At 37.3% G+C, this 13687-nt stretch overlaps 1 protein-coding gene across 1 annotated transcript in view; it reads right to left on the reverse strand.

The window, feature by feature from the left end:
* Positions 1 to 387: 387 nt before the first annotated feature.
* RC3H1 (ring finger and CCCH-type domains 1) overlaps positions 388 to 13687 on the reverse strand; it is a 97048-nt gene continuing 83748 nt past the window's right edge. The window contains exons 18-20 of the mRNA XM_060034227.1: positions 12437 to 12616; positions 10933 to 11048; positions 388 to 9397 (exon numbers count right to left, since the gene is read on the reverse strand). Coding sequence (XP_059890210.1) covers positions 9247 to 9397; positions 10933 to 11048; positions 12437 to 12616 — 447 coding nt within the window. The 3' untranslated portion in view covers positions 388 to 9246. The remainder of the gene's footprint in view (positions 9398 to 10932; positions 11049 to 12436; positions 12617 to 13687) is intronic.

The following is a 13687-nucleotide window of genomic DNA, read 5'->3' on the forward strand; positions in this document are numbered from 1 at the left end:
TGGTTGCATAATCCTTTGGTAATTCTGTCTAGTGCTTTGTAGATGATTTATGTTATGTATCCTTAAACTGTATACATGTCAAGTTCGTAAGTGGAGTCTGAGATCCTTAAGGGTAGAGAGTATTTTCCTCTTTGTCCCCTACAGTGTTGTGCCATATAGGGAGTACTGAGTAAATTACTTTAGTAAATACTGTACTAAGTGTTCAGTGAGTAGTTGAAAGTTTACTTTTGATGTGCTAGGTGTTCCAAATAAGGGTGGCAGCCATTAACTAAATGAGCCACAATGTTGGAAAGCAGAGTGATTTACAAATTGATCATTGCAGATTAGCTGATTACTGGGATTGAGATGCTAATATACACAAAAAAATCAAACTCATGTTTTTTAAAAACTAAATTTATTTATTTTTGGCCGCATTGGGTCTTTGTTGCTGCACACGGGCTTTCTCTAGCTGTGGTGAGCAGGTGCTACTCTTCGTTGCGGTGCGTGGGCTTCTCATTGCGGTGGCTTCTTTTGTTGTGGAGCACAGGCTCTAGGCGCACGAGCTTCAGTAGTTGTGGTGTGGGGGCTTCAGTAGTTGTGGCTTGCGGGCTCTAGAGCGCAGGCTCAGTAGTTGTGGCACACGGGGTTAGTTGCTCTGTGGCATGTGGTATCTTCCCAGACCAGGGCTCGAACCTGTGTCCCCTGCATTGGCAGTTGGATTCTTAACCACTGCACCACCAAGGAAGCCCTCAAACTCATATTAATCAATGAGTCTCAGTGTAAGGGATCACAAGTACCCTGTTGCTTGTAAGCAGGGTAGGCCTAGGTGAGTGGTAAAGACAGCAAGTGTGGTTTTGGAATTCCCATTCTAGCTTTTATGACATTCAAGAATGGTTGGAATAGTTACCATCCTTCATACCCTCTGAACTTTTTCTTACTGTGGCCCCTTCTCTTGAGGTCAGATATGGTACTAACGGACAACTAATTGCTAACTGATGGTACAAGGAGTGATGTTTGTTCACTGGTAATGTATATTATTTTTCTTTTAAAAATATTCAGTTATTTTAAAGGAAACTCTAGCCATTGTCAGTTATTGTCTTTTAAAAACATGGACATTTTATTATATAACAATGTTGCTATTATCACACTGAACAAAAGTGTCATTCCTTGGTTTTATCTAATACTCAATACTTAAGTCAAATTCTCCTAACTATATTATATAAAAGAATGTTTGGTTTGTTGGAATTAGGATCCAAACTCCACACGTTGCATGTGATTTTTGTATCTCTAAAGTTCCTTTTAATCTAGAATATTCCCCTCTTCTGCCCTTTTTTCTTCTTCATGCCATTGAGTTCTTGAATAGGGTATATTTTACAGTGGTCTCTAAGAGAAAATCCTCTAAATGCCAGGAATGACTAATTGGTGGGGATTTCAGGACAATTAGGAAAAGTGAGTAAGAACGGAAAGACAAAAAAATTGGCATCAGGAAGGTATTCAGAGCAAGGCCATGTTGCTTAAGCATAAAAAGGTTCTGATTTTAAGAGAAGGCATAAAAACTAGAACTTTGAATGTTAACCATGGAGCCTCACTGAACACTGACTCTAGGATTTCAGAACCATTACCTTTACTCCTAATGTGCAATCACTGTATAACAAATGAAGTATTCTGAACTGTGGTGTTGGACTAATTCCTGTGATATGTATAAAGTTGACACTACAAGTATGTGTGTTTGTATATATTACCTACTTCTCTTTTTTTCACCTAAAAATGAACAAACAAACAAACTCCATAAAAAAGGTGTAAGAAAACAATCCCAAGGTTAGAATAAGAGGGCACAGGCTCATTTACAAAAAAAGACTACGCGTTTCTCCTCATCAATTTATCATTTAATATAAATGCTGACAGAAAGCAGATAAAGACCTTGTAGACACTTGCATATATTTACAAACCAAAAGGCGAATCACCTCCTTCTACTTGTCCTTTTATCTGCAACTTGTGGGAGCCTTAAACACTAATTTGGAGCAACATGAGGCTGAGTCAGTTTCCAAGAGAATAAAGAAAGGAATAGCATTTTAACAAAATGTGGCATCTTTGATATAGACACCATGCACACAGATAATACAAATTAAAAAGATGGCCCTCATCCTCTCAAAACTCTGCAACAAGGAGAGTATGTACTTATTGAGACCCAGCATTTTGCTGTCCTAAACATCTTCCTACTACTATTTTTCTTCCACTTCACTTTTTTGAAGTCTGTTTAAAAATTCAAAATATAAACAGATTTTTAAAAAGAGAGGGAAATGGTCTATTTCAAAAACAGGGTTCTTTTTTCCTATTCCAAAAGAACTTCCAGGAGATAAAGTCTTCAAATAAGATTTCACAGTTTGCCAAGTGCTAATTTCACAGCTTGTGAAATTCCAACTCATTATGTCTTCACTTTTTAAAGAAAAGTTGCAAACACTTGGAAAAAGTAAAATTTCACAAACTTCAGCAACTTAGAAATGAGCTGTCTCTTTAAGGCTCAATATTTTTATTTCTGAACAGGAGGCAGGCAAGAAAGAACAAGGGAGCTAAAAGGCAAGGGGAGAAAAATAGGAATGCAAGAAAACTTAAAAAAAACGGTATTTTGTCTAGCACTAATTTAAGAACAGGAGATATAAATTCTCACTATTCAAACTGTAAATGATTTCATGAAGTCATTTATAACCTGACTCAAATCTCATGGGCTCCTTTATTATCCTAGATTATTTTTGACTTGTTAAATATACCTCCGCAGGGCACAATCACATACAATCAATACGATTGGTAAATTACACAAGCTCTATCCCAAGCAAATATGCATCAATGTTAAAAAGTTACTTAAAAAAACAGAAACAAAATAAAACAAAATAAAATCCACCCAAAAAGGTGATAATGACTGCAGAATGTCTCGGGGAGACTGGTATGAGCCAAATTGACCATAGTCAGGGAAAAAGGGTAAGAAGGGTAACAAGGGGAAGAGACCACACACAAGAAGAGGAATCTCACAACTGGAAAATGTTTTAAGTGGGTGAAAGGTTTTGTTCATTATCTTGATTCACTTTTTCCATTTCTGTTGTTCTAAAAACTCACAGATTCATCATCAAGTAAGATAATGAAGCCTATGGATCAATGAATAAAACAAAAAAAAAAAAAGAAGAAAAAAAGAAAAACTTTTCCCCCCCAAGTTCCTTTCATTCCCAGAAGGTGGGAAGAAGAGAAAGGATGAAAGGGGGAATAAAGGAAATTTAGGCAACAATACACCTGGAAAAAGTAGCTCTCAGAACAGTGTCTTAGTTGAACAGAGGATGTAAACATGATAAGCAAAAGCTTAAATGCTTTGAAATCAGAGGAGTATTTTACAGGGTGGTTCAGATATTATTGTGAGAATGGCAGCCTATCAGTGGAGAGAGATTACACTAATAAATGGTGATTTTAAAAATCAGGTTAAAAAAAAAGGCTACCAATTATCCACCCAATAGTTTGTTTCCATTCTTTTCTTGACCCTTTCATACACCATCTGGAGTTGGGGTAGGGGCCCACCTGACAGTTTCCAGTTATAAGATGACTCTGAGTGCACAACCTAGAATGGATGCCAAAGACCTGTGAGCTCTGTCTACTTAGAGTTTAAATTAAAAACAAAACAACACACACAAAAAAACCCAACTAGAAATAATGAGACCTCAAGACAAGAAAATAAGTCACCTTATCTAGTATACAACATACATTAGGATAACAAACTCCACAGGATTTTATTTTTCTAAATACATATTTTTGGACACAATTTGTTGTGAGGCTTAAGTTCTCTCTCTTGGGTTACTGTGCCTTATTTTCTTTTGAAAATAATGGTTATTACTCTAGGGATGTTCTGCTCAGGAATAAAGTTTAGGGGAAGTTCAGTGTTTGGCTGAAAATTCAGAAGCTCTGAAAACAAGGATTCCAGTGGTGAGGTTAGTCCCTTTATCACAATAGGATTTCAAAGGGCCCTTTACCCACTTTGTTCAGTGCAGTATTGAGAATCTACCCACTGGGAACATATTTATTATTAAAAGGTGTTACTTCTTCTTGGTGGTGGCAGTTTCCTATTCTTCATTAACATTATAGCTAGCGTTACAATCTAATGCGAGTGAAAACACCTTTAGCAGTCAAAGAAATAAAATCTTAAGAACCAAACGGTAAGCTGGCATTTACTACAATTAACAGTATCTTTCGACAAAAACAACTTTCTTTTTCTAAGTGGCTCAGGAAAGTTGAAATAAGAATTTTAAAAAATATTAACTGCAATCCACCTGTAATTCCCAATAAGTAATTTCAGCAGGAAAATTTCATAAAGCTGAGCTGAAACAACAAATAAATATAAAAATCATAGCTGTCCAAGGTAGAAAGGTATGAATGTGGGCCAGCAAAATGGGCAGTCAGGTAAAATGATGACAGTAGTAGACTGCTTGCCTGTTCAATCCCTAACGTTGAACGTAAAATCTGCTTAGTTTAGTAACTCTAATTTTTATCTAAAAGGATAGGCAGACTTTTCAGGGAAGAGATCACCTTGCAAACATTATAACCATGTATCGGCAATAAAAAATAAACACAATTGGACTCTTTCAGGGTAAAAATCTAAGTAAACACTGCAGTTAATTTCCAGACAGGTTATTAATTTCCCCTAAAAAGTAACTGAGCCTTTCCTTTTAATGATATATAAGACATTACAAGTGCTTTTTACAGATAGATTTTATACATGAAACCTTTACTCAATTCTTTAAAATGAGCAAAAAAAAAAAAAGTAGAAAAAGATGGTTAGATCTCCATCTATAACCATTTGTACATAAGCAATAACAACCGAGTACTCTTTAGTGAAAAGAATCTATTTTTCTCTGAATCTGAATATAATCTAACATGTACTGACTATAGTTACTTGACCATAGTGATAGGAGATTGTCCTTTAGGCACAAGTAAAAGAACAAAAATACAACACGCTATCATGACAAGGTAATCTCAACAAAAGGGAGGAGGAACTGCTTACACACAATACCGTAAAAGATGACATTCATGGTTTAGAAAAACTGAAGAATTTTCATTACTTTTACATTTTATAAGGCCAGCTAACTTTAATAGTTAACTTTAGATACATCTCCCTACACAGTATAATCAACTCACAACTACTAAGAGGTTTCACAATCGAAATGGCTACTATTTCCTCCCAAACCAAAAAACAGAGTAAAGCACAAGTCTTTGGCTCTCCTTTAAAGAAAACAGCAGGTTACCGTTCCTAACCAGACCTTTGTTTGCCTACCAGTAGGGCAAATACCACATTTGTGCATCACTGAGTAATAACACCATTAGAAAAGGCAACTTCACAGAAGTTATTGGCTAAGCGAATTCATTTGAATGCTCTGTTTTGAGGCAGCAAACTGTCACTGTTGCAGATTGGGGAGGGCAGTGGGTAAATCAAGGGGAATTTGCAAGATACAGAAGGGACAGAGAAAAAAAGAAAATCAAAAACTTTGAGCTCCAACCCTAAAGACCAATGGAAAGTCTGATGGAGTTACATATTCAAGGTAGCAAATGAGAATCATACCAATTTTATGTCTTTTAGGCCAAAAAATATATATAAATAAATAAATACATGGGAAAGACTAGGAGAAGGGAAGGGAAATAAAATGGGAGAAGGGAATCAACCACATTAATGCTGTATGAAATAAATTTTTATACATTCTGAGTAGTTGAGTATTTTGTAGCTGGCATTAGAAATAGTGTCTTATTATTTGAATATTACTAGAAACCTATGTTATAACTAACTTTTCTTTTGATTAGAAAAGTAACAAGGAATGGATCTTTGGTCACTTCAGCCTCTGTAAATTACCCAAGTCATGGCACCTACTGAACTTATGACAATATCTATAAGTAAGGCAAAAGAACTACATATAAGTCAGAAAATTGAGTCTAGATATCTTATTCTCGGTTCTCCTACCCTCTTCCAGAGACTCACTGAAGAAAGAAAAAGTCCAAGTACTTTTATATTCCTAGCTGGAATAAAATTCTGGTGTTGTTATCCAGACTGAACACAATGCTTATTACTCCTACCTTAACCTTCTCAGAATTGTTCATTTTCATCTGAGATGTCTGAGTCTTGTCTTTTAATTCAGTGAAAAGCAAACAGTCATCTTCAGAAGAAATTAACATTTGAATAAGTAGAAAGCATAAAAACTGTATTTCCTATCTGACTGGTTTCATCTTCTACCTGTCTCTAAAGGAATAAATTTAAAAAGCTAGAAAAGTCAATTATTTTTCATAGATTTTAACAAAAAAGCAGTTAGAAAGTCAAGCAGTTTTGCCTGAACAGGCCATCAACCCTTATTAGCTCATCATATCACAAGGTATACAACAGAGAAAAGGAAAAGAAAGAGAAAAAAACAATGGAGGTTTTATTGAATTCCTAAAACTGCTTGTGAGCACTGCGAAAGTTGTAAGAATTTCTATGAGGTAAGGCAGAGTAACCAATTTAAAATAGGTAAATTACAGGCACAATGGGACAGTATACCTTTCTCTTGTTGTTCTACCCACTCAGATTTCCTCTAGAGTGTGAGGCCTTAGAGAGGTACAGCTAGGGTTAAGGCTACAATTTGAGATTCCCCCCATCTTCACTCCATGAAAATACCTTAAAAAGAGAAAGAGAGTATTTTAAGTCAGTTCAAAAACAGTGGCTTCTCTGGTTTTATTCAGAATAGGAATACTGTGTAAATTAATCCCTGTTTCTGCCTAGCTTACAAAATCAAAATGGTGAAAGGAAGAATGAGTATATTTGAAGAAAATGAACAAGAACAACAGAAGTTGAGTTATTAGGGGTTTCAACAGATACCCAAAATGGAATTTTACTTTTACTCCAAATTTCAACAAAATCAATACCCATAAATTCCTTTTCAGTACCAGAATCATTCTGAGTTCCAAATTGAACCAACTGCTCTTAAAATTTAGGAATTAAACATGTCCAAAGGAGAAATAACATCTGCCCAAATCTGCCTACAGAAGGTTAGAGGCCAAGAATGTTGTCTTTTATGGCTATAGAGAGAAATGAAAAATCTCGGGACTCCGTCAGACATAAAAGTTTCTCTCCTTCTCCCAAAAAAACAGTAAGTACTTAAAGAGTAAATAAATGTAAGAGGGTTTTAAGCAAAATAAAATAAAAAAAGCAAAAAAGCAAGTGTATTTTAAAAAAAAAAGGAAAATATGGATATCAACTGATAAAATGCCTCATCTTCATTCAGTGCTTCTACCTCCCAATCAGTCATTTTATCGCAACAGCTGCGCTCATGCGAAAAAATCCATAAAACATACCCAATATATATACAGATATAGCTATGTATATATGTATATATATAATATATATATAAATTTTTATTTAAATAAAAAAGAAAGCTCGAATCCCAAGCCAATATGTGTATATCAAATCCTTGACCAGCCAGGTCTGTAGGGCATAATCAAATTCAATGTGAAATAGTATATAAACACGGTGCCTTGACTGGGCAAATTAAATAATTGCTACTCAAAAGAGTGTTCTGTTTGGACTCTCCTACTGGTAGGCAATGGCAGGACTGTATTACCCTCCCCCCACCCTCACCCCCCCATTTGTTTCATTTAACAATATGATGGACACAGAGCTTAGACTGAGGTTGTTATGACCTCAGCAGGAGTTAAGGGTTAAGAAAATAAGAAACAAGAAAAATACAAACTCTTGCTTTTACCCAACCAAAGCAATGCAGTAACTTATTACATAACCAGTGCTTTCTGTTTTAGTAGTATAATCCAGAAAGGGAAATTTTTAGAAAATCAGGGATAGGGTGGGTGACTATATCAAATAACCCCCCACTAAACATGTTTTATATGGTCTTAGTTCAGTACAGACATGTGGCATCAGAATATGTGCAGCAGAACTAAGTAATAAAAATCCTTCCTTATTCTTTTCAACATTTTCATGAAGAATCTTTTCAATATTGTAAAGCCAAGACTACAAAAATTGACTTCTAGGTACTTACTATCTACTTGTGCTAATGATTCTGAAAAGCTGCAATTGATTAATTCATGAACTATCCTTAAGATTCAGGCAGTTCGTATTTGCCAATCTCTGAAAGCCAAGGGCTCCAGTATACGGGAATTTTATACTTTTGGTTTTTGAGAGTAAAACATAACACATCCATTGAACTAATGTGGCTCTGTTCATTTTAAGTTCAAATCAAGTGTTGCAGTTTTACAACATGGTTGATTGTCCTGATTTTGAACATTCTATGATTTCAGCAGAGGTTCAATTTGGAAAAGCACAGCTCTAAATTTCCAACCATCACCTCAATACAGGTAATAAACCAAGTATGTATTTTCAGTGCTAATAAACTACACTTTATCCTGAAAGTAATCTCCATTTAAATCTACTAAAGCAATCTAAAATTGACTCAGGTTTCTGATTACATTAAGAGAAGGAAAGGGGTCCATCCATAATATCGGAAATGAGGACTTCAAAAATTAATTGGTAATTATCTCTCTGAAAAGCTGAAATAAACACAAAAACAAGAAATAAAGCCCTCCTGAACAATAACTACAAAAAGTTTTAATGCCATATGAAAAACCTACCTACACATGAAGCTAGTGACCCAGAAAGAGAAAGCAGATTATGGTTTCTAAATAACAGCTCTTAGAAAGTTGGTGTGCTGCACATTTTCTAATAACTAGTCTATTACTGTCTATTTCTCAAGCACCACAGAATTCTCAGAAAGGCCAGTGCTTTTTGTCTGTTGTAATTTATGGGGTTGTGAGAGTTGGAAAGGATTGGGGGTAAGGAATTATACACACTGGGTATGTAATAATACCAAAATACAAGAAAAACCTACTTCATTAAGATCATACAATTAATCAAACAGAGTGTATATATAATATCTTCTTCTTTTTTTTAAAGCCCTGGATCCAAGGCGTCCAAAGTTATTAAAATAAAGTTCATTCACAGAACAAAAACAAATTTAATCTGAATTGCTTGCAGATACTGCTAATTTTCTTTTTCTTTTTCTTTTAAATTAAAAAATGCATTACTGTGAACTATGTGCAGGGTTTGTTTTTAGTAGTGGTGTTTGTGCACATTGCCTCCGGTGCTTTTCCTGGATTTCTCTGACCACTCTCAGAGAAAATGTTTAGAAGCTATCTGTTCTCCTACCCCTACGCCCCACAAATTGGTTAGAAACAGAAGATAAAAGTAGGACTCCTCATGTTTTAGGGAGCAGAACTGGATGTAACTCCTGATCTCTGGGAGTCATTACTGTCCCCTCCTCCCTCAGGGTCCTCTGACAGGTTCAGAGAGTTGGTCTTGTTTGATAGGAGGCCGATGTTCTCTTGTGTCAAGGCTGATCCATTCGGCACATCACTGTTAACGTTTTTTTAAAAAAAAAAAGAGTTTGGATTTTAAAAAAGGAGAGAGATAAAAATGATTATTTAGTAGAATAAAGTCAACAGGGCCTTTCTTTTTAGCAGTATGGAATGGCATACATGAATGGCATTCAAACTTTAATTTACAGCTCTATATCCACGCTTTATTTTAGCATAGGGGTTGGCAAACTAAGGCTAGCTAGCTGCCTTTTTTTTTTTTTAACTTTGTTTTTTTTAGCTGCCTGTTTTTGTAAACAAATTTTTATTGGAACACGGCCTGCCCATTTGCTTGCATATTGTCTATGGCTGCTTTCACATTACAATGGCAGAACTGAGAGTTTTCACAGAAATAGTAAAACTCATAATTTTAAATATTCACTATCTGGCCTTTAAGAAAAAGTACTGACCCCTGCTTTTAGCAGGTTTACTAGTACAAGAAATTGCTTTGAACCCAGGATAACGCATGGATTTAAACAGCCAAAAACCTAAGCCTGAAAGCAACAGGGCATTAGATATTGTTGTATATCATCAGGAGGGCAACTTGGGACTATGCATCAAAAGCCTCAAAATACCCTAAGTTGCAAAATACTCTAAGATGCAAGATATGCAAACAAAGAATTAACTATAATATTGTTTATTGCAGGGTTGTTCACAATAGCTGATGTGTATCCTTCCCTATCTGTAGAAGAATAATGGATGACATGGGACAGACCAAATTAAAAACCAGGAGGATGGGCGGGGGCGGGGCGGATAGGTGGGTGGGAGTGGCTAAATGCCTACACACTTCAAAAAACCAGAAGAGGGCTTCCCTGGTGGCGCAGTGGTTAAGAGTCCGCATGCCGATGCAGGGGACACTGGTTTGTGCCCCGGTCCGGGAAGATCCCACATGCCGCAGAGCGGCTGGGCCCGTGAGCCATGGTCACTGAGCCTGCGCGTCCGGAGCCTGTGCTCCGCAACGGGAGAGGCCACAGAAGTGAGAGGCCCGTGTACTGCAAAAACAAAAAAACAAAAAAAAAAACCAGAAGAAAAAAAAAAAGACCAGAAGGGTATACATCAAAATGTTAACACTAGTTTTAAATAAATTAAAAAACAAGGGGAAAAAGGAGATGGAAGCAGAAAATTTTATTTCTTAGGTATTAACAGATAATTCAACCTTGGGTCTGACCTAAAATAAGTTTTAACTCCTAAACTCATGCAAAAATATTCTTTTCTCAATGTATACAAAATAATATTTTAAAAATCAAATTACAGGGCTTCCCTGGTGGCGCAGTGGTTAGGGGTCCGCCTGCCGATGCAGGGGACGCGGGTTCGTGCCCCGGTCCGGGAGGATCCCACATGCCGCGGAGCGGCTGGGCCCGTGGGCCATGGCCGCTGAGACTGCGCGTCCGGAGCCTATGCTCCGTGATGGGAGGGGCCGCAGCGGTGAGAGGCCCGCGTACCGCAAAAAAAAAAAAAAAAAAAAAAATCAAATTATATGTATGAGGGTAATTCTGTCATGACTGTATAAGACTATGAAAATGTCCCTTTCTTTACCTGAATGTCAATGTAAGGTCCTCAGCTGGAACCTTATTTTGTGGTTCTGGTTGTCCATTTTCTGCTTGCTTACTTGTATTCAATTTGCTTTTCATATCCAGAGAACACTGGTTCTCCTTTGAAAGAAAAGGAAATAAATTCAATTATCTTTTATTTAATGGTGCTAATGGAAGAGAGAACAGATATAGATAATACAAAATGATGATCAGAAATCATATTTAGTTCTGTAAAATGACCAAAGAAACAGGCAGATTAAAAGAGATACATAGGGACTTCCCTGGTGGCACAGTGGTTAAGAATCTGCCTGCCAATGCAGGGGACACGGGTTCGATCCCTGGTCCAGGAAGATCTCACATGCCGCAGAGCCACTAAGCCAGTGCGCCACAACTACTGAGCCTGCGTGCCCGAAGAGCCCATGCACTGCAACTACTGAGCCCATGCACCGCAACTACTGAAGCCTGTGTGCTCTAGGGCCCGCATGCCACACTACTGAGCCCATGTGCTGCAACTATTGAAGCCTGTGCACCTAGAGCCCATGCTCCACAACAAGAGAAGCTACCACAATGAGAAGCCTGCGCAGCAACGAAGAGTAGCCCCTGCGTGAAGCAACTAGAGAAAGCCTGCGCACACAGCAACGAAAACCCAATGCAGCCAAAAAGAGAGAGAGAGAGAGAGAGAGAGAGAGAGATACACAAAAACATAATGGAGTACGGCCCACTTGCTCACTATCCAAGCTGGATAGCAAGGGGACAAATGCCTCAAGTTAACATGGAAAAATCTCACAGAAAAACTGATGACTCAGAAAAAGCAAGTCAAAATATAATAAGTATCTATGATACACTTATTGAAAACAGAAAAATGAAATATCCCATCTATTTGCTTACAAAGAATGTGAAAACTATGCAAAAAAAAAAAAAACCAAAAACCAATTACCATGCAATCTGAGGGAATGGTTCAATCTCCTAAGACTAAAAATTTACTGAAATGAGTGTTCATGCACTATGAGACAAACCCTAAGCATATCTATGGATATAATTCCACAAGAAATAATACATAGATGGCATCTCACTCATGACAAAAAAATAGGTCATCAATAACAGAAGGGCTGTGAAACCTAGAAATGTTATTTGGTAATACATCTTTGTTTAACATGAGGGCACTGCAAAAAACACCATCCCCTCTGCTTCCTTAATCAATACGCTTAACAGAAATTTAGTAACTTCCAGATAACCCCCTTGTTTTCCCGGAAAGTTTTTTGTAATGCAGAAAACTAAGACAAAGAACACACTCAAACCAAAAGAGAATGAGGAGAAGAATGATAAAACAGGGAGGCAGACCATCTTCAGGACACTCACTGTCAGTATTAATCACTCAGTGCAGTGCCTTGGGGTGATGATTCTACAGCTCTAGATGATTCTAGAACTCCAGAACCACGAGTTCAGTGACACAACTACACAGAGGCTTTCCTTTCAGCTTTCCTCTCTTTTCCCACCATAGCACTTACCATGCTCAGTTCCCGGGTTCTCTTCCCGATTTCCCTTTCCACCTGGTGCAGTTCCAAGCTCAGCTGCTCACTTGAGGGCGCTCCAGGCCACTTCGGTGGGGGCGGCGGCGGCGGTGGGGGCTGTGATTGGCCTGCCAAGGCGCTCGCCTCCCTCTGCAGCGCCAGCCTGCTACCGACAGCCTAGTGCAAAAGCCAAGCGCACAGCTCAACACACGCCACGCCGCGCACAGAGTGACCAGGCCCGAAGCCAGACCCGCCCAAGCAACTTACTACTCATGGATTGGCAATAAAAATGATGCAAACGTAAGGCACTGCTTCTTTCTCTGAGTACCATTTGAATACAAAAGGGAAAATATGGGGCATTTAAACTTAGTGAATAGTAATTTAATCTTTGGTATAAGTTGCTCTTTTTATCTTCTTAGTGGAAAGAGAAGTCAACTATAAATGTGCTTCTTTCCTTTTCTATTTTTTTCCTTTTGTTTTTTAATTGAATTTTCTCTGATGTAAATTCTATCATTTCTTTCATGATACCTCAGTAATGGCAGGGACTTTTAACCACAGTGAGTTAAATAGTGCTGAAATTCTTTTGGAACAGAAAATCAGTCTAGAAATTTCAACAAAGACAAAAAGCCATGAAATAGCAAGGTAAGGAATAATGCTTTATGGAGTTAAAGGTCCAAATCTTCAACAAGTTAATAAACTAAAGGTGAACATAATAAACACAGCATTCTTTTTTCTTACGATAGGAATCAGCAAGAAGTTTTGGACCAATGTTAATAAAGCAATGGGAAAAAGGAGACAAACATGCATACTATACAGGTTTTTATTTCTAAACCTTCTTGCTTACATAAGAGCACAAGCCAGACACATGTTCAAAAACAAACACACACACACACACACACACACACACACACACACAAATCCCTCCTACTGGTCTTGCTAATAAGAAAGTCTAAGACTGAATCAGTTAGAAATTTATTTCCAAAGCAATAGCTTACTTATTATTATAGATCTTTGTAGAAAGATATACATCTAGAAAGAAACGTTCTAAAAGCATCTTTTTCTCTAGAAGGGAGCAATGCATTTATCATTAGAATGTCTTTAGCTTTCCATATTCAAAGTCTATGTTCCAATACAAAGGATAATATAAACAAAACCTAGTCTTCCTGATGTGGCACTTAAAGGACTTTAAGAATTCTTTGCCTTCTGACATTTTGTTTCTCGTAAGTATCAGGTAGCATGGTGGAAAGA

Source organism: Delphinus delphis, chromosome 1, assembly GCF_949987515.2.
Source record: "Delphinus delphis chromosome 1, mDelDel1.2, whole genome shotgun sequence".
Classification (NCBI taxonomy): domain Eukaryota; kingdom Metazoa; phylum Chordata; class Mammalia; order Artiodactyla; family Delphinidae; genus Delphinus; species Delphinus delphis.